General features: G+C 39.7%; 1 protein-coding gene across 1 annotated transcript; it reads left to right on the forward strand.

Moving 5' to 3' along the window:
- The first annotated feature begins 16,349 nt into the window (after positions 1-16,349).
- On the forward strand, positions 16,350-17,463 carry LOC132639650 (uncharacterized). The gene is made up of 2 exons (XM_060356091.1): positions 16,350-16,381; positions 16,776-17,463. The coding sequence occupies exons 1-2, from the start codon at positions 16,350-16,352 to the stop codon at positions 17,461-17,463; spliced, it is 720 nt and encodes a 239-aa protein (XP_060212074.1).
- The last annotated feature ends 3,094 nt before the right edge of the window (positions 17,464-20,557 follow it).

Here is a 20,557-nt window from a genome sequence, read left to right on the forward strand (position 1 = left end):
GACCTAGTTATTCTTTCAGTATTTTGATCATAGAGGTTTCATAGACACAAACTTTAGTCAGTTATGTTGGCTTTTGCCTCACAAAATTTATTTCCGCATTTATTATTATAATTGAGTAGGGCATTCTCTTGCTTCGTATTATATCTTGCATGCTTCCATGATACAACTGTTAGATTCAGCAGCCATGGGTTCGCTCGGTCATAGACAGACAGGTACCGGGTGACGTGTCGCGCCCAGGCCATAGTTCGGGGCGTGACATTATTATGACCTATGCATATCATACGCCCTTAGAGGTAGTTTCAGTTATACAAAGTTTGTAGATATTCTCAGAGTTTAGCTACAGTCGCATTCAGATATTGGGATTAGCTTTCATGTTTCAGATGTCTCTCATGACTTCTATATACATATTATTCTTGTGCCTTACATATTCAGTACATTATCCGTATTGACTCCCCTATTATTTGGGGGGTGGGGGCTGTGTTCATGCTCGCGGGTTCAGGTAGACAGAGTGACGATCCAACTCAGTAGGACTTCCCCTCAACTGTAGTCGGTGCGCTCCACTTGATTCGGTGTTGCGGTCCATTTTGGTATGCTAGTTTGAGATGTATATACATGTATATAGGTATGGCGAGGCCCTGTCCCGTCCTTTCTATAGCTTTCTGTTCCATTAGAAGTTGTATGTAGTTGGTACATGATGTAGCCTTGTCGGCTCTCCTTCTTTTGCGTACAGTATATATAGCAGCCTAGTCGGCTTGCACTGTTACTCTGGTATTTTTCATATATATATATATATATATATATATATATATATATATATATATATAGAGAGAGAGAGAGAGAGAGAGAGAGAGAGAGTTGGATATGAGTCCGATATGGGCCACCCTATTTTTATGTGATAGTTAAGCAAGTGTAGGGGTGTCTGGTCATTAGGGGTTAGGCACTCGTCATGACTCATCAGCTTGGGTCGTGACAGAAGTGGTATCAGAGCAGTTTCGTCCTAGGGTTGTCAACAGACCGTGTCTAGTAGAGTCTTGTTTATGGGTGTGCTGTGCTCCACACTTATAAGCAGGATGCTACAGGACATTTAAGATGTTATCATTCTTTCTATTCTAGATCGTGAAATAGAGCGGTGAGCTAAGGATTCCCTTTCTAATAATTTGTTCTGATTTCAGCGATGCCCCAAAAGGAAACTGTGGCTGCCCAGAAGGGCAAGGGAGTGGCTGGTGAGGCTACTAGCCGTACTCAGCGGATTACCAGGGCTCGAGGTGAGTCCCAAAGTGAGACCCCATCCCAGACTTCGCATACTCCACCCGCTTCAGAGGAGCAAAGAGGAGCCTCAGCTCTAGCACCAGCACCCCCATTTTCTCCACCAGATGCCTCAGGCAAGGAGATGAGAGAGGCTATCATTTTGCTTACCCAGTTAGTAGCTGCTCAGGCTTGGCGACAGGGTGCAAGCCATGGTAGTAGGGTCAGAGCAAAAGGTCCAGGTTCTCAAGGTTTGACAGCGAGTTCGAAGGTGGCCCAAGACGGCAGTTCTCTACACACTCAGCTCATTTAGCAGCTAGTACGCCTCCACGGTTTCCTGGACCCAAGTTTGATAGATCCGCTTATTTCAGGCCAGCTCAGAGTTCCAGAGTTCCCAGTTCTCAAATTAGGAGTGGTCTAGTCAGAAGAGGATACATGTGCCACGGTGTGCCCAGTGTGGTAGATCACACTCAGGACCGTGCCGATTGGGTTTAGGTGTTTGTTATGCCTGCGGTTCGCCAGGCCATATCAAGTGTGACTGTCCATTTGTACGTGGTGGAGGTAGGGCTCAACCCAAGATTAACGGCTGGTTTTTCGTTATCTGTACGCCTCCGAAGCAAGGCTCACAGGCACCAGCAGGCCGTGGTAGGGGTCGAGAAAGAGTAGCCGGTTCGAGTGGCTCTCAGCCTCACATCTATGCATTGACTGGGCGACAGGATCTCGAGTCTTCCTCTGATATTGTCACAGGTATAATACCAGCATTCTTTTATGATGATTTTTATGTATTGATTGATCCAGGGTTTACGTCATATGTTACTCTATTTATTGCTAGTAAGTTTGGGATAGAGCCTGAATCGATTAAACAGTTTGAGGTGTCTACGCCAGTTGGTGATCCAGTTATAGCTAATGTTAATAGTGATAATGAAATGCAAGCATTGAGTTAATAGTGATAACGAAATACAAATTCAATTGACTAACTACAAAAGGGAATAAAGGAGTGTATGCAGAAGGAACGTCTTATGAGTATATGAACTTTTATTTAAGAGGACTGATTAACGAAGGATTTAGGAAATAAATTTGATGTTTTGCAAAAAGAATGCCCAGATATGGCATATGAAGTGAGCTTTATTGTCTTGTATCCCCTTTCATACTAATAGCCATGTGTGACTGAGTTATGCATCATATGTATTTTTATGAGTTTTATGGGTAGCCTGTGAGGCATTGGATGTATTTTGTGGGTTGTGTGCAGGTTTGGGATAGCAAGAATTACAAAGGAAACTTTGTCAAAATTTCTCTAAATTTAAGCTATTTGAGTATATGTGTGCTGCAAGGGTAAGATGTCATTATAGATCAAAGGAGTTTAGTAATGGGTGATTAAAGGATGACCCAAATGTTTAAGGAAGATCAAGAAAGTCAAGTCATTTCGAAGCAGTTTTCCGATCCTCATGTATATATATGAGTCACATTAGTCTCGAGTACTAAGATTTATCTCCGAGCTTTTGAGGTGTTGAGTATGTTATTTCATTTGTACCAAGGTATGATCCCATGATTGCTAAGTATCAAAGGATTAGAGTTTAAACGAATTGACGTCGGAAGAAGGTTAAGAACTGTGCAACTTGACGGACAGATTGACGAGCCGTCAACATGATCGACGGTCCGTCAACCTTGCACCGTCAATCATCCCTGAGAGTCAGAGACTGCTGCAACTTGACACCTGCAAGTTGACGGTCGTCAACAGTGTTGACGCCAACGTCAACAGTGTTGAGGCAGTGTCGATTTCTATAAAATGCCTGAATGTCTATATATCACAAATTGAGGCAGTGGTTGAGTTTTTGAGATAGTATATATTGACCCCTATGTTTTGTTAAGGTACAACGCGGAATTTGTATGCACATATATGTATAGTACGAGTACAGGTTGGCGGATCAAGGATAGATTCATTGTTGTCACCTAAAGTTTATACATTTGATAGACCAAATCCTATGGGCTTATAATAACGACATAAGGTAATGAATAAGGAAAAATGTTATACGGGATTGAGGATAAGTTAAGAGAATGAATGTATGAAGAAGAGGTAATTAACATGGAGGAAGTGACGAGTAAGGAAATAATAGGACAATGAGTCAATAACTAAGAGCAAGATGACAAGGACAGCAAGTTAAAGGATGAGTGGAGAGTGAGCAGTGACATTATGAAGTATTCGTGATTAACACAAATGAGCTCCCCGCAGGTACTTGTGTACTAGGAGAGGAATTAGCACTTTAAGATGATTGAGAGTAAGACAAACCGCCAAGGATATATGTTATGTGATTCTATTCTAGTTGAAAACGAGGCATTATAATTAGTGCATACTTTAGTTCTCCAAATATCAGGTAAGAATGGATTTCTTTCCCTTCTAAGTGCACTCGGCAATCACACCATACCAATGATGCCCTAGAGTAACAAAAGGATTACCTGTTATGGCATTGCAGATTAATTTAGGGAAATTCCAAAAAGGACGCAGTTTAATTCAAATTAAAGTTGCTGCCAAAGGTGAAGTTTAAGACATTCTTGGTAATGCCAAGGGTTAACCTAGTATGTGTTTTGTTGGCTAAAGAAAAAGAAGACGAGACAAGGCACAAAAAGGGCGAAGCATTAACTCTATGTTATTGGATTATTTTGAGGATTCAAGAGGTTGTTATGAATAAACGTCGGGGATGAAGGCTATAGGTAAGTTCTTTGTAATGTTCTATTACGATAAGATGAAGCTATAAAGGGGGGGAGAATAAATTTGAGTGCAACAGCCAATATTAAGATAGAATGTCTATGAGTCACAATCGATAAAAAGGGCAGGATGATCATGAGTTATTTTAGATAAGCTATTTTAGAAAGGAATTAAGGATGACTTCTGTGAGTAACATGGTAGATGATTGGGAGAATGATGATGGAGAATTCAAATGTAAGAAAGGATTGAACAAAGAAATAAAACCTAGTCAGCGAAACCTGTGAGGCTATTCTGAGATTCGCCAATATGACGCAGCATGTCTTTATTGCTCCCCTATATGAGCTATGCATCTTGGAGTTTACAAGTACACCAGATCTAGGGATATTAGATATGATTATAATTAGTTATCATTCGAGCGTGTTAATCCTAAAGTTGAGTTTCAAGTTACAATAAGGAGATTAGAGTTTCCCTAAGTATATTGTTGTTAGAAAATGATTAAAGGAATTTATAGAACGCCGGTTAATAAGAGTGGTATTTAGGATGAAGCATATGACAAATCCCAGAATATCATTTCGAAAGGCAAAGCACATAGAGGATTTATAAGAAGTAACCTGTTACTAAGCTTAATTTGTAAGGAGTTCAAGGGAAAATGATTTGAGATGAACGGTGGGATAGGTAAACTACAACGGCGGAAGTGACAATGTCTAGTAAAGGGTGTAAAATGATCCTATCACCGTAGAGATAGAAGTGAGAAGAACGTGGAAGCATATCGAGCACAACAATGACAACTCCAAGTTGACAAGAGTATAAAAATTTGCGGAGGGCTACTGGCATCAAATGATGATTCAGTAAACGGTGGGATAATATGGTATCTCCAGTAAAGCGTTCAAACCAATGGGTCATGTTACGTGAAGGACAAACCAGGAAGAAAATTCAGAGATATAGCGCGGGGTGAAAGCAAGAAAGTGGTAACTTGGAAATATAAAAGAAGAGAGTTTCAAGGCTCGTGATAGGGATAAAGAAAGAGTGATAAAACGGAGAGTTAAATACTCAAAAATGCACTCTTCGACTTAGGGTTCCCAGGTATTAAATGGTCCAGCTAGGAAAGAAACAGGGAAAATAAGGACCGTATGGTGTCTCGTTTGCAGCTCCAGAATAAAGTAAGAAGGCGTGCGATATTAGCGAGTTCAATGTAAGGTGTGAGTATAAATAGGTCGAGGAAATGATAAGAGTACGTGCGAAAGGAAAAATGGGAAGAGAAGCAATGAAGATAAGGCAAGTAATGAGAATGACGGTATGATTTGATATGACCTGTTGAGAGGAAGGGATGTGCAGGGGATGATTCAATAAGAGACCGCTTGAGGAAGTATTGAGAATGCAAGACTAATTTAACATTCGAGGATAAATGTTCCAAAGGGGGAAGGATGTTACACCCCGTACTTTTGTACGTACAGTTTCATCGTGAGTAAGTTGACGAAGATTTACAAGGCAAGGTTGTCGTCAAGGTCATAAGGAATTATGCATGCTCATTCTTCATACATGAGAGCTTGGTACCATTTTTAGTAAGTATCGGGAAGGTTGGATGTTAAGAGAATCGAAGAAATTAAGTTTGTTGAAATTTTGGAAAAATTCAACAGAATTCCGGACAGAAATTTTAGGTCAACTTTGGGGAGGCATATCTCCTATAACACAAGGAGTTACAGAACCCATAACCTATACATTCATAAGATAGGCGAGTCTACTTTCCAATGCAACTGGCAGATCTGAATTCGCACATTGACGCTCGAAGATATGGGCCGTCGAAGTGTCGATGATCGGTCGATGCACATCAACGACCCGTCAATATTCAGGCGCTGCAGCTGATGTATAAATGCATCTAATTCATGATTGTTTTCAATTTAACCCACACCAACAGAACCTAAACTCTCCCTAATACTCATCAATCCTCTCCCAATCTTTTGTTATCATCCAACTAAGATCCGAGCCTTGAAAACCAAAGCTAGTGAAGGGGAAAGTTGTTCCTAGGGTTTCTATTGAAGTTGTTGAGCTTAGGAGTTGGATTTGGAGTTTGGTTCTTGGAATTCCAGCCCCTCTAAGGTATGTATACTATTATTATCTTTGCTATTAAGTTGGTTAGCAAGAGTTTTAGTGATTTAAAGTGAAGGAAAAATAGTTATGGAAGCAGTGAGTTAATTGAGTCAAACTAAGATTAGGGGCTGTTTTGGGAGCTGTTTTGGCATGGATTTTATTATATTTTGATATGAAAGTATTGACATAAGTTTTTTGTGGAGGAATTCCTTAGTTTAAAGTGAAGGAAAACATGATATGAAAGACCTAAACTAGCTTGATGATGTGGTTGCATTGAAGGCTGTTTCGATTGGAATTTTGGGGAGATTCTACTTGTTTATGTTGTAGTATATTATTACTGTTGTTGTTGATGATGTTTTGTGTGTTGTTCACCGTTTGGGGAGTTGGATTGGAGTAAGAATTATAGGAAAAATGCTGCCTGAATTTCGTTAAGCTTCATACGTACTTGAGATGGGTAGTAAGGGATGTATATGGCCTAATTGTAATTCCTGCTATCTTGGTTGTAGTGTTACAAGCTCGAGAAGTACGCATCGAGCATTAGGTATACTCCAAGGTATGTTAAGGCTATCCTTTCTTTCTTTTTGGCATGATCTTATGATATGAACCAACAAGCGACCAAACGAGCTTCCATATTTCTCTACTCTTAGAAGCACTAGGAGTACTTCAGTCTTTGATGTTCCTGTACCCCGTCTATGATTGTTCCTTCTGTTCATGGGTCTTGAGATTTCTTATATTGATGATGTTACCTCAAAGAATGTTCATCGGAGATAGTACGACCTCATGTCACTCCGAGAGTTCTATGTATTCATTTCATTTATGAATTGCATTCATGTTCATATGCACATTGACCCGTGACCAGAAGGCGTTATATACGCACTATTATATTATTATATATGGATCGGGTCGTAAGTTCCTCGGCACTACTATTATATTGTTATATATGGATCGGGCCGTACGTTCCTCGGCACTACTGTTATATTATATATGGATCGGGTCGTACGTTCCTCGGCACTATTATATGATATATGGATCGGGTTGTACATTCCACAGCATTATCAGTTATATTATGACCTTTGCATATCATACGCCCTTAGAGATAGTTTCAGCTATACAAAGTATGTAGATATTCTCGGATGTTAGCTACTGTTGCATTCAGATATTGAGATTAGCTTTCATGTTTCAGATGTCTCTCATGACTTCTATGTACTTGTTATTCTTCTGCCTTACATACTCGCTACATTATCCGCACTGACTCCCCTATTGTTTGGGAGGGGGGGCTGCGTTCATGCCCGCAGGTTCAGGTAGATAGAGACACGATCCAGCTCAGTAGGACTCCCCCTCTGCTGTAGTCGGTGCGCTCCACTTGATTTGGAGTTGCGGTCCATTTTGGTATGCTATTTTGAGATGTATATACATGTATATAGGTATGGCGGGGCCCTGTCCTGTCCTTTTTATAGCTTTCTGTTCCAATAGAGGTGTGTAGACAGTTGTATGTAGTTGGTACATGATGTAGCCTTATCGGCTCTCTTTCTTTTGCGTACAGTGTATATAGCAGCCTAGTCGGCTTGCACTGTTACTATGGTATTTTGCATATATATATATATATATATATATATATATATATATATATATATATATACAGTTGGATATGAGTCAGATACGGGCCACCCTGTTGTTATGTGATAGTTAAGCAAGTTTGGGGGTGTCCGGTCATTAGGGGTCAGGTACTCGTCATGACTTATCGGCTTGGGTCGTGACAATTGACTACTTAGACTTTGAGTAACCTAATTTTTTCAATAAATAACCGATTTTACCCGCTTGGGCCGGGGGTCATTTTCGGAGTCATTTTAGAAGTATTTCGATATGGGTGTCCTTAGACTCGTGTACTAACATAGAGTACTAATTTGATAGACTTTGACCATTCCGAGGCAATCCAAAAGGTGAAAACTCAAGTGGAGTAGTTCGTGGTGCATGTTAAGTTGTTGAGGCAAGTTACGGCTTACCTTTGGTTAGACTCCAATTAGCGAAGCATATATAGATGCTAGTTATTGACGAGTAAAGCATGATGAGCCTTCAAGCATGGTTGTTGTGTTAAATCCATTGATTTGGTATGATTTCTGTTATGTGGGTTTGTCGTCATACTTGATATTCTATGAATTGGACTATATTTCTCTTTGTCTCTTGATATATCACTTATCATCTGAAAAAAGAAGGATAATATTGATGGATTGAATTGGTATGCGTTCTATGTGAAGTATCTGTTGATTTACTGATGTGTGATGTTATTGAGGTTGATTTCATACATGGCATTGCATTCCATTCTTATCACTAATATGATTTGATCGTGGTTCTGAAATTATGATAAGTGAGAGAGTGTAGCCTTCAAGGTCTTTGCCGGAGAGCGTAAAAGAAAGATGAGACCCGTGACCCGAGGTCTTTACTGGAGCAAGATGAGTGCTCATGATCTAAGGTCATATACTGGAGCGAGAAAGAGAGTGTTGATAAGTCGTGGATTTTAGGGCTTTTTACATCCACTACTTATACTTTTTGAGTAGGTTTTTTAAATGTGTGTTCGTGTTTTCGTGTGCTTTCAGGTTTTGTGAGTCAAGGACAAAAGAGAGACAAAATGGAACAAAAAGAGAAAAAAATCATAAAGTTACGGCGAATATGCGACACCACAAATTGAGTTTGCGGCAGCATCTTCTACCCAGAGAAGTGACGGTGAGCTGAGAAAAGAGCATCAACTTATGATGAGAATGCGGCACCGCAACTTCAGAGTTGCGGTCGCATCTTGGAGGCCCGACCTCCCGGTAAGCCAAGCTACATGCCTGGACTTGCGAGCAGATGCGGCACTGCAAACTAAAGTTGCGGCCGCATCTTCAGAAGGACCAAGAAGATTTGATGAGCGTCCTGCGGTCGCAAACTCAAGTTGCGACCGCAAATTTTGTTCGCAAGTCATGAATTTGTCCGAAAATTTGACTTTTTGTTCTCCCTTTATAAATACTTATACCTAGCGCTCTGTGCACAACATTGAATATTCCTTACTTTCAGTTCTTGATGTCTTTTAGTTTTAAAGAAGAGCATTGAATACTATTGCTGGGGAAGCTTTTAGAGAAGATTCTTCACCTTTTCGTCATCTTCTTCTTTAACATTATTGTAAGCTTCCATGAATATTCTCCTTGCTTCTAATTTTTATTTAATGAATATGAGTAGTTAAATCATTTAGCTAAGGTTATGGGACCAAATGTGTTAGTTATGTGATTAGGTTTTTGCATTCAACTTCCATTTATGCGTAATGATGTTTTTCTATTTACTCTTCGTTCTTTAATGCCATTTAATAGTGTACAACATTATTTGTGCCTATTCACTTCTCCTTTGCTTGAGAAAGAAGGGGGGAGTTAGGAAAAGAGTAAATAGCAAGGATTTAAGGCTTATAAACCTCACCTAATAATTTGAGCTAGAGATAGGAGAGTTACTTGAGATAAAATGGGTGTTCATATTTTCTACATTCTAAGGCTTGAGAAAGCTTAGTAATGACATTTATCAATTTGGTTGAGAAACTTTTATATCCCATATTTAATTAGGTCCACACATATAAAGGAGTTAGATTAATACCCAGTTGCATTACTTCCCATTGGAACCACAACCTTAGTGCCTCTAGTAAATTGTTAATTAAAAACCAAGTATTCTCTTACCAATGATCATGAGAACTATTAAAACCAAACTCTTTGTACGTTCCCGTCCCTAGAAATATTGACTATTAGTCAAGCGTTACACTTAACGAGTTTATTTCTTCATTTGATTCATTGTGGGATACGACCCCAACCTTGTTGGGTTCTATATTTGATAACGACCGCTTACTCCTATTTTAAAGGTGTAATTTGGGCATATCAAATTTTGGTGCCGTTGCCGAGGAATATGGTCTAGAAATTTACTAACTAGTGTAAGACTTTACTTTTAGTCTTTATTTCTCTTCTTATTTTCTTTTGTTGTTGTGTGTTGTGCAGGAAATATGGATGAGAATGGTGATCCTATTCGACCTCCGGTGGTAGCCGTCGAGGAGACGGCGGGGGCTGGCTGTAACACCTCGTAAATTTGGGTTAGGTGTGAAACTGTAAAACAAGTAATAAGATGATATTTTATCTATATTAATCCATTTGAGATGAATTTGGGTGATAAACAGTCATTTTGAAGTCAACCCAAATAATGAAGTTCGTAAGAGTTCTCAAACTCGTCTAAATTTCAGTAGGTCTGACTTCTAAGCCAGTTTTGTAAAAATAAGTTGGGAATTTGGGAAACCTTCCTCAACGGTAGGTTGCCCAGCTCAAACAGAGCTTTGTGCTAGGAGTTATGCCCATTTTACTGAGCATCGTCTTTGCAGTGCGAAAATTAGGCGTGCGCGGCGCCTTGGGCGGCGCCCCAGGCCAAATTTTCAAAATTTTGACGCCGTTGAAATGGTACACTGTGTGCGCCACCCTAGGCAATGCCGTAGGTTACGCACCAGGCCATTTTATGCCTGAAGCGATTTTTCCCGAATTTTATAAAAGCCTAACTTCGTCATATTCATTCCCACTTCGTTTTGGCCGACTCTTTTAGAGGAAACAACCCTAGGGTTTCCCCAAAACATATAAGGTAATTTCTTGATCAATTCTCATCATTAATTCATCAATCTAATATCAAATTAACACTAGTTCATCTTCTAAAAACCCAAGAAAAAGAAAAAGAAAGGAATGTTGGAGACTTTGAGATTCCTTCAAAAAGGTATGATCCTTGATTTTTCTGATGTTATTGAAAGGGTTTATACTAGCGTAGGTTATCCTATGGGATTAGAATCCATGATTGATTCATGAAGTATTGAAAAACACGTTCTAGTCATGAAAACCCTAGCTTTCGTTGGTAAGAAGGGTTATGGGTGGAAATAGGTTAGAGTTCTAATCTCTCCTATCTAAAACTATTGTAGAATAATTGTTGGATTGTGGGAAGTACGCTTGAGCAGGAATTAAGGTATGTCTCTTTTGAAAACCTTATTCGAACATATATGTCTTTTTGGAAACCTTATTTTGAATGTATATCTCCTTTTTTAAAGTTCTTTATTGAATAAAAAGGTGAACTTTTCAGGAATTTGAACTCTATTTCATGCTTTGATTGTGGTTGATGTGCGTGAGGGGACAAACCCACATTAAACCTTGATTGTATGATCCTCTATATACGTATATGAAATCATAATCGTTTTCTTCCATAAGAGATGGTCAATAAGGATGGCTAAGGGTTGGTAATAATGTTTTCATACTGAATTATGACATTGAAATCTTGGTTAAAGAAGTGTAAACGTTTTCAAGACGTTCTTTGAAATGGTTTATCTTTACGATATGGCATAATGAACTTTAATGATAATTGATGGTGTAACTACTTTGAGACAAATTGTGAATCGGCTTCTATGCTATGAATTTTATTGTTGTGTTTGGCCTAGCTACTAGGGAGGAAGGGTAGCCACTATGGATCCTAGTGTGATAAGGCCTAGCCATTCGGGAGGAAGAGTGGCCACTTCCGGGTTCGCGACCTGGGGTATGATAATGCCTAGTCATTCGAGAGGAAGAGTGGCTACTTCCGGGTTCGCTACCTGGGGTGTGATTATGCCTAGCTATTCGGGAGGAAGGATAGCCACCGTTGAATTTCATATTCCGGTGTGATGCGCTACTATGATTAGGGAACCTCAAAAGGTCATCCCTTCGTTATGATTGATTTTTGGGCCTGTATTGGCAAGTGTGATATTCCTATCTTTTAATGGAACTGTTTGTTGACAATCTTGAATAAATTAAAAGGCATATTTGAAAGTTGTAATTGGCAAGAGGCTTCCTAATCGGTTTTGATAATGCTTATTGAGATACACCAGTTGAATAACTATTTTTACACTGATTTCATACGGTTTTCAGAACTGACTTCTTTATGTATTATTGTACTCTATTTTTGTATTACTTGTTGTCCCCGAGGCACTCACTGAGTACGAAGTACTCAAGCATACCATTATTGTTCTTTATGGTATGTTAGGTAACGGAGAAGAACAGGTTCTTGATACTTCTGGCGCTTAGGAAGGACTTGTTGTTGCTGTTGATTTGGTGAGCCCACACATTCATTCGTGTGACACCCCATTTATTTGTTTATTCATTATTAGTTTTCCGGGCTGCGTCCCGATGAGTCAAACTATTATTCTTTTATCTTAGAAGCTCCATAGTATACATTCTTGTGGGTAGTTGTTGAGTTATTGATTAACTCTCTGGCATGTTATTACGTTTGACTAAGTATTTGATGAATAAAGACTTCCGCTGATTTAATTCATATATTCATGATTTGTTACATTTATGTTATAAACTGTTGGAGGCAAATATTGAACCTGGCGGGTTCAAATATTGTTATTGCATTTTTTAGGTTCTTCCGATGTTGTTCATGACGTCGGATGCCGGTCACGTCTAGGGTGGGTTTTGAGGCGTGACACTGGCTATGCAGCCACAATTTAACCCTCGCCTCTAATTGGGAACTCGAGTTTCCACGTGACCAACACCATGCTACACCTGCTCAACAATAAGGGCCTATTCGCCGGTCTACCCAAAGATGACCCGAATAGGCACCTTAAGAACTTTCTTGGGGTATGAATATGCATCCGGGCGTCTCAATTGAAGCAGTCAAGCTACAGCTCGTCCCGTACTCCCTAACGAGGGAAGCTACGGCTTGGTTAGATGATCTTCCGTCCGGGTCCATCGCTACTTGGGAGGAATTGACCGAAGTATTCCTCAAGAAGTTCTTCCCTCCATCCCGGATGTTGCAACTCCGTCACGAAATCAACAACTTTCGTCAACTTTCTAATGAGGCTCTCCATGAAACATGGATTTATTTTTAAAAGAAAGTTAAAAGCTGTCCCAAGCATGGGTTGCCCGATAGTGTGCTTCTACAAACATTTTATAGGTCTTTAGACTCGATCAATAAACCTGTGGCGAACAACATTGTGGAAGGATCTATTATGGATAATTCTTATGCCACAGTTTGTGAATTGTTGGATAAATTGACCGAGACTTGTCACGACCCGACTAGGGCCGCGACAAGCACCCGGCGCTATCCCACCCGGGCACCCCTTATCATACACTTACACTTACATCTAGGTGAGCCACATAATAAAACATATATTTCTATTTGTCCGTCATGCTAGTCACATTGGACAACAACATCTTTTATATCATTATAGGCATCCATGCCGTACCCATGTACATAAGCCGACAAGGCTACAAAATGATATACAAAATATAGGCCGACAAGGCCAAACATATCAAACCATATACACATGTCTACGAGCCTATAAGGAGAGTATAACATATCATATAGGCGGGACAGGACCCCGCTATGCCCATGATTATGTACACAAAAGAATAAGTACCCAACAGCTATAGCTCCGAATGAAATGGAGCTCCGCTATTTAGTCCCTGAGAATATAGCTATGGATCAAGTCTGTCTCCCTGTGCACCTGCGGGCATGACGCAGCGTCCACAAACAAAAGGACGTCAGTACGAAGAATGTACTAAGTATGTAAAGCATGATCAAAAACAACATAGAAGCATAATGGACAACATAAGAAATAACATAGGATGGGAGATAGTAATATCATCGTCATAAACACTTACTTGCTTGTCATAGGGACTTTCCATTTCTAGCGCGTATTCGTGTACATACATCCATATCCGTATCCGTACTCATATCCGTATTCATTTACATTGTGTCCATAATCATATTCATATACATAGTCTTATTCGTATTCATATCTGTATCATGTTCGTATTCATTCTCATATCGATATCATATACATCATCATATCATATACATAGCATACCCGACCACGAAGGATCTGTGTTTCATACATATTTGGCCAGTCAAGGCTCAAGGTTACACATACCTGGCCCTACCAAGGCTTCGGGGTTACATCTACCTGGCCCTACCAAGGCGTCAGGGTTATCCGTACCATCTGCAGAGGTGTGCGCGCATTAAATAATCATATACATATTTATTCTACCCGGCCTTATAAGCTCGGGGTTCCATAATCGTCATACATAGATACATATACATAATAGCTCATAAGCATCTTTACTATTGTCATCACTATTATCATCATCATCGTTATCGTCATCGCTATTACCATTATAGTCGTCATCAATATCATTATCGCTATTATCGTCATTCATTACATCTATCTTTATAGGCTTACTCGTCATATAAGGAACTTAGTACAATCGTGGCATATCAAGAATCGTGAGCTCGATAGCTCGGAAGATCGAATCATTTGAAAGACATCATAGACTTATGGAAGATTTAGATGTTTGGCCAAAGAACCATGCCTTATGAAAGAAGGGTTAGCCTTACATACCTTTCCGTTCAACTATTCTACACTTGCACATTCTTCTTCAGTGCTCGTGTTTCTACCTTCATTAAAGTCATACTATCATTAGAAATCGATAGCTAGCATACATGACTAAAATTAGAGAAAATCGGACAGCGTCTCCTTTATTTATACGACATTCCTCCATAGCGTATATCAACTCCCAAACGTCAATAATACATTCACAATACTATGACAGTAGTCATTATTCATCCACATTATCCACATTTCTCAATTCACTTTCAATTACTCATATCCATGGCTAGAACACACGACTACGTTCATTCACATACATTGCCTATCCCATGTTCTCAACATCATTTATAACATACTTACATCACAACACACCAAGAATCACGACTCGATTCAAACTATTACTCAAAATGGCACTATTCCACATTCATGACCCATTTTCTATACCCTTCTACAATCCAAGTATTTCAACTCTCAAATACCTTAAACAACATAGAAATACCATAAATCTTACCTTAGATGTTGTAGGAACAAGCCTTGGTTGATAATACTCCACTTGAGCAAAAACCCTAGTTCATCTCCAATGAGATTTCTTGACTTGAATGATCTTTAATCGGATTTCTTGCACTTGATTCACTTGATTTATGTTATTGATCATTAAAAATCCTTGAATTCTTGTGGAATAAATGTAGAGAGATGTTTTAGAGAGAAGGGGTGTGATATAGAAGTGAAATGAAATAAGACTTGGTCCCTTTATTTAATGAGCCATTTCAGTCCCGACCGTATATACGGACCAACATACGGTCCGTATAATTTATACGGGCCGTATGTTTGGTCCAGAAAGTTGGGCCATTTTGGGCTGATTATATGGTCCCAAACATACGGACCGTATAATTTATACGGCCAGTATGTTTGGCCGTATAATCTCCAGTGGTTCCGAAGTTCGTTTCGTCGACTCGTTTGATCTCCAATCCTCATGGAACCTTCTTAGCACTTGTTCAACACTTCAATACCAATATAAGGTAAGTTATCACTCTTCTCTAAGACATCATTAAGTCCTCGTTAACTCGTTACTCGAAATTCCTTTTCGATACCTATCGTATGCCTTGCTTAATTTTGGCCAACTTTCTTCCCCTATCTCAAACATCTTTGAAATCTTATCTAGGGTCATCGAATATCATTTCTTACTTATGGAAATATCGTATACTCATACTCCTCACTAGTTCATTCACATGTGCATCAACGGAAGATTTTCCGAGGTGTAACATTCTTCCCCCCTTAGGAACATTCGTCCTCGAATGCTAAGCGCTCGGGGATTCTACGAAAATTTTGCCAGAGTCTCCCCTATAATATGGCACTACCATCCTATCACAACAACCCATAATAATAATGCCTCACAGGGCCACAACATAATAGCAATAAAATTTGGCCACACACGACCAAGAAGCATAAAAGGAAAACATACGTACCTTATGATCTTGACGTCTCATCGTAGATCTCTTCCAAGGGCTGAAACAAATGCGGGTATCTGGATCACATACTTTATTCTGCTTTCCATGTCATTTCTTCTTGCTTACTACTTCTCTATAAAACCTTAACTGAGGCCACTTCTTTGTTTCTAAGCCTCCGTACTTGCCTATCTAGTATGGCAATGGGTACCTCTTCATATGTCAAATTTTCTGTCACTTGCACATCACTTAAGAAAGAGGAAGAAAGATATGAATCCATGGCAAAACTTGTCACCCAAATGGACCTTCCTACAAAACATATCATGGGTGGTGGAAGCAAAACGGTGAATGTGGTAGGATCTTGTGAAGGGGGTTCTCTGGATTAGCAATGTTTTTAAATGTATGATGAGGAGGCGAGCTATATCAACAATCAAAGAGAGGGTTTCCGTCCAAACTACCAAGGTCCTAATCAATGATCTTGGCGGCAAGGTCAAGTGAATCAAGGTTAGAACAAGGATCAACGTAACTCGAGTTGGAAAGATAATCGCGATAACAACCAAAGGGGTTACAACAAAAACTACAACAATCGTCGGAGCTCATACCTGTATGTCCCTCCAAAGGGGAATCAACAAAACTCTAGTCAACCGAAAACTAGCGACCCCGCTAGTTCAAAAATCGAAGATATGTTGTCAAGAGTGCTGAAGAAATTGGAACCCACAGATACATTTTGGAAGGAGACAAAAGATGAAGTGAAATCAATGGGGAAAGTTCTAAGTTCGCACCCACCTTCATTAAATAATTGGAGTCTCAACTTGGCCAAATCTCGGCTATCCTCAACCAAAGGCTAAAGAATTTCGCTTTCCTGAAAAAAGTAAACTTTAAACGGCACACTCCCTAGTGATACGGTTCCAAATCCAAGGAATGATGGTGATTATAAATACAATGCAATCACTACTAGGAGTGGCAAGACAATTGGGGAAGAATCATTGGTGAAAGATGATGTGGTGGTTGATGATGAGAAAATGGTTGAAGAACCCATCATTGTTAAGGAAGAAGTGAGTTCAAAGAAGAAGCGGGCTAGTATTGAAAAGCCCATTATTGTTGAAGACGGTCCGAAAATTGATGAAGCTCCAAAAGGCAAGAAAGCGGTAGAGGTGGTGCCAAGGACTTCACCGCCTGCTCCAAGACCTCCTCCTTCATTTCCTCAACGATTGGCAAAGAAAGCGGATGATGGAAAGCTTCTCAAGTTTATAGAGAGATTAAAAGGGCTTTCAATTAACATTCCCTTGGTGGAAGCACTTGAACAAATTGCCGGTTATGCTAAATTCATGAAAGATCTTGTAACCAAGATGAGGCATGCTAGTTTTGAAACAATGGGAGATACACATCATTGTAGCTCTATTGTGACAAAGGCCTTGGTTCAAAAGAAAGAAGATCCGGGAGCTTTCACCATCCCTTGCACAATTTGCATGTATAAATTTGGCAAAGCACTATGTAATCTTGGAGCAAGCATTAACTTGATGCCGCTTGCTATTTTTAACAAGTTGGGCTTGGCCACTCCCCGACCCACAAAAATGAGCTACTAATGGCGGATAGAACCATGAAGAGACCAGTTGGTATCCTCTATAATGTGCTTGTGAGAGTTGATTGATTCATTTTTCTGGCCAATTTTGTGATCTTAGATTGTGAAGTTGATTTCGAGGTGCCCATAATATTGGGGAGACCTTTCTTGGCCACGGGACTTGCTATTGTAGATGTAGAGAGGGGTGACCTAAAATTTAGAATGAATGATGAAGAACTCACTTTTCATATTTGCAAGTCAATGAAACAACCGGCGGATATGAGTGTTGTGTCGGTTATTGATACAATTAATAAAGCCATGGATACAATGGTGCCCAAATGAATTACACGGTCACCGAGCAAGAGTTGCTTGCCATTGTGTTTGCTTTCGAGAAGTTCCACACTTACTTGTTGGGAACCTATGTGATTGTTCACACCGACCATGTGTTACACCTTGGGAAATCCCCTGTACATGTACTGTGAATAGGACAACGAAGGTCATGGCGTATACGACATGTCGATGAGTGAGGAATAGTATTTGATAACCCCAAACGAGATTTCAAAACCATCCGAGATGAGGGAAGAAGTTGTTAAGGAAAGCGAGTCGTATGTCGTATATCGGATAAGAATAACGAGCAACGATGTGGTGAGGGAATAATGGTGTCTTAGAGACACGAAATGACATCCCTTAGATTGGTATTGAAGTGTTAAACAAGTGTTAAGAAGGTTCCATAAGGATCGGGGATCAAACGAGTCGACGAGAACAAAAACGGAACCACTGGCATTATACGGTCCAATCTACGGACCGTATAAATTATACCAGCCGTATATTTGGCCATATAATTGGAAAAAGGAGGTACCAGCCACTGGACCAAATGTACGCCCATACATACGGTCCGTATAAATAGTACGGACCGTATGTTGGTCCGTATAAGTTGGCTCGACCAGCTTTTAAGTTTAAGTGTAAGGGTCCATTTTATTTCATCCATTTCATTTCCTCCAACTCAAGAACTCTCTAGAAAAGTCTCAAAACACTTCCACCACAAAAATACCAAGGAAATCAATGATCAACAACATCAAATTCATGAATCAAAGTGTATGAAACCCAAGTAGAGTTCATCTTCATCAAAGAAAATCAAAGGAGGTGAGATAGGGTTTTGGTGCTAGAGGAGTATTCTCATTCAAGGATTGTTCAACTATCATCTAAGGTAAGTTTCATAACTTTAGAATGTTGATTAAGGTATTAGAAGGCTAAGAACCTTGAATTGTAGAAGGACATGGAAAGTGGGTCTTGAATGAGTGAATAGAGTCACCATTGAATGATAATGGAATGGAATCATGAAAGTTGGTACGTTATGATTATGAATATGCTATAAATGATGTTTATACCATGAGATAAGTATTATACATGAGAAAATGCGATAACGAGCTAAAACCATTAAATCTGGAAAAAAATTGGAGAAAAATGGTGGATTTCTCTTAATGTGTATGAGTGAGGAATGTTGATACTATATTGTGAGTGTTGTTGTAAATGTTTGGGAGATGAAATAGAACATGGGAAAAGTAGTAGAAACAAAGGAGATGCTTCCAAATTTCTCTAGAAATAATGACGCGTTCTTATGGTCGATTGACTAATTATAATGTGCATTCTCTCGTGAAGGTAGCGACGTGATACTGAAAGGAGAACGAGTGAACGATAGCGAAACTAAGTGACAAAGGTATGTGAGGCTAGTCCTTTCTTTCTAATGGCATGAATCCTATATCACGAATTCCTTTCCTCTTCAAGAGTTCCTATATTCCGGAAAGCTAAAAGCCTATATCCATAAGTGCTCATACAAGATAAAGAGATATGATATGATGATGCCATGTTGGTAATGATGTTATTTATTACTCACACTCACCTTATGTATTACTTCCTTCAAGGTGAGGCAGAATATTCATATATGACCATAATGAAATCGAGGGTTCACGACCTTACGTCACCTCGATAGAGTGCAGTTGTCTAGAGTCTTTATGCATGTGTGATGACAAGTATATTTTGCTAAGCATATGATTATAAACATTTTATGATGAGCATGTCATGATTGCATCACACCGGGCCTAGTTGGCCGGGCAGTCATCGCCAAGGCGGGCAGCTATACGGATACACCATGACCTTTTGGCATGGGACTACACCACTAGTGGGCGGCATGAGATGGTAGCCCGGACGCGGGAGGCCTGGACGTGGGCTAATGTTATTGATTATCACACCGTTCCGACATCGACGGGCATCTTACATGTTATGCATACATGACATGATAATGAGTATGAGTGAGACAGCATGCATTACTTCCTTTATGATGGTCATTCGGATCCAGATGTTCATATTGATGTTTTTATTATATTATTGTTGTCTTTCTTCATTGTTTACGCCTCTCATACTCAGTACAATATTCGTACTGACGTCCATTTTCTTTGGACGCTGTGTTCGTGCCCACAGGTAGACAGGGAGGCGAGCTTGATCTAGAATCTTAGGAGTTGTCAGCTTATTGGAAGCACTCCATTGTCCGGAGGTGCTTATGATTATTATTTTGGTATATATGCATATTTTGGGCATGACGGAGTCTTGTTCCATCTATGTATACAGTATGTCAGTAGAGGCTCGTAGATACGCAGTGTGGGTTAAATGGTCTCACAAGATGTTATCATATGTATATATATATATTTTGATGGTCGAGAGGCAAATGTATATAAAGTAATTATGTTTCTATATAAAATATGTTTCCTATAACTTCATGTACAAAGTTGATAAAAAGGACTTTAAATGAGTAAGATGAGTAGTAAACCTAGCGGTGCTCGGTGGCTAGCCCCAGGTACCCGTCGCGGCCCCTAGCTGGGTCGTGACAGAAGTGGTATCAGAGCAGTTCGTCCTAGGGAAGTGTCTACGAGCCGTGTCTAGTAGAGTCTTGTTTATGGTGTGTTGCGCACCACGCTAATAAACAAGAGGCTACAAGGCATTTAGGAAAACGATCGTCTTTCTTCTTATGAGATCGTGCGATAGAGCCATGTCTAAGATTATATTCCTCCTAAAAGTGTGTTATGGTTTCAGAAAAATGCCGCCAAAGGGAAAAGCTACAGCCA

This window comes from Lycium barbarum, chromosome 5 (genome assembly GCF_019175385.1).
Source record: "Lycium barbarum isolate Lr01 chromosome 5, ASM1917538v2, whole genome shotgun sequence".
Classification (NCBI taxonomy): Eukaryota; Viridiplantae; Streptophyta; class Magnoliopsida; order Solanales; family Solanaceae; genus Lycium; species Lycium barbarum.

Bases quoted from the DNA above. Each gene is read 5' to 3' on its own strand.
- LOC132639650 (XM_060356091.1), top strand. From the start codon at position 16,350: ATGATCTTGGCGGCAAGGTCAAGTGAATCAAG. The intron at 16,382-16,775 runs GTTAGAACAAGG...CACACTCCCTAG, and splicing joins GCAAGGTCAAGTGAATCAAG to TGATACGGTTCCAAATCCAA.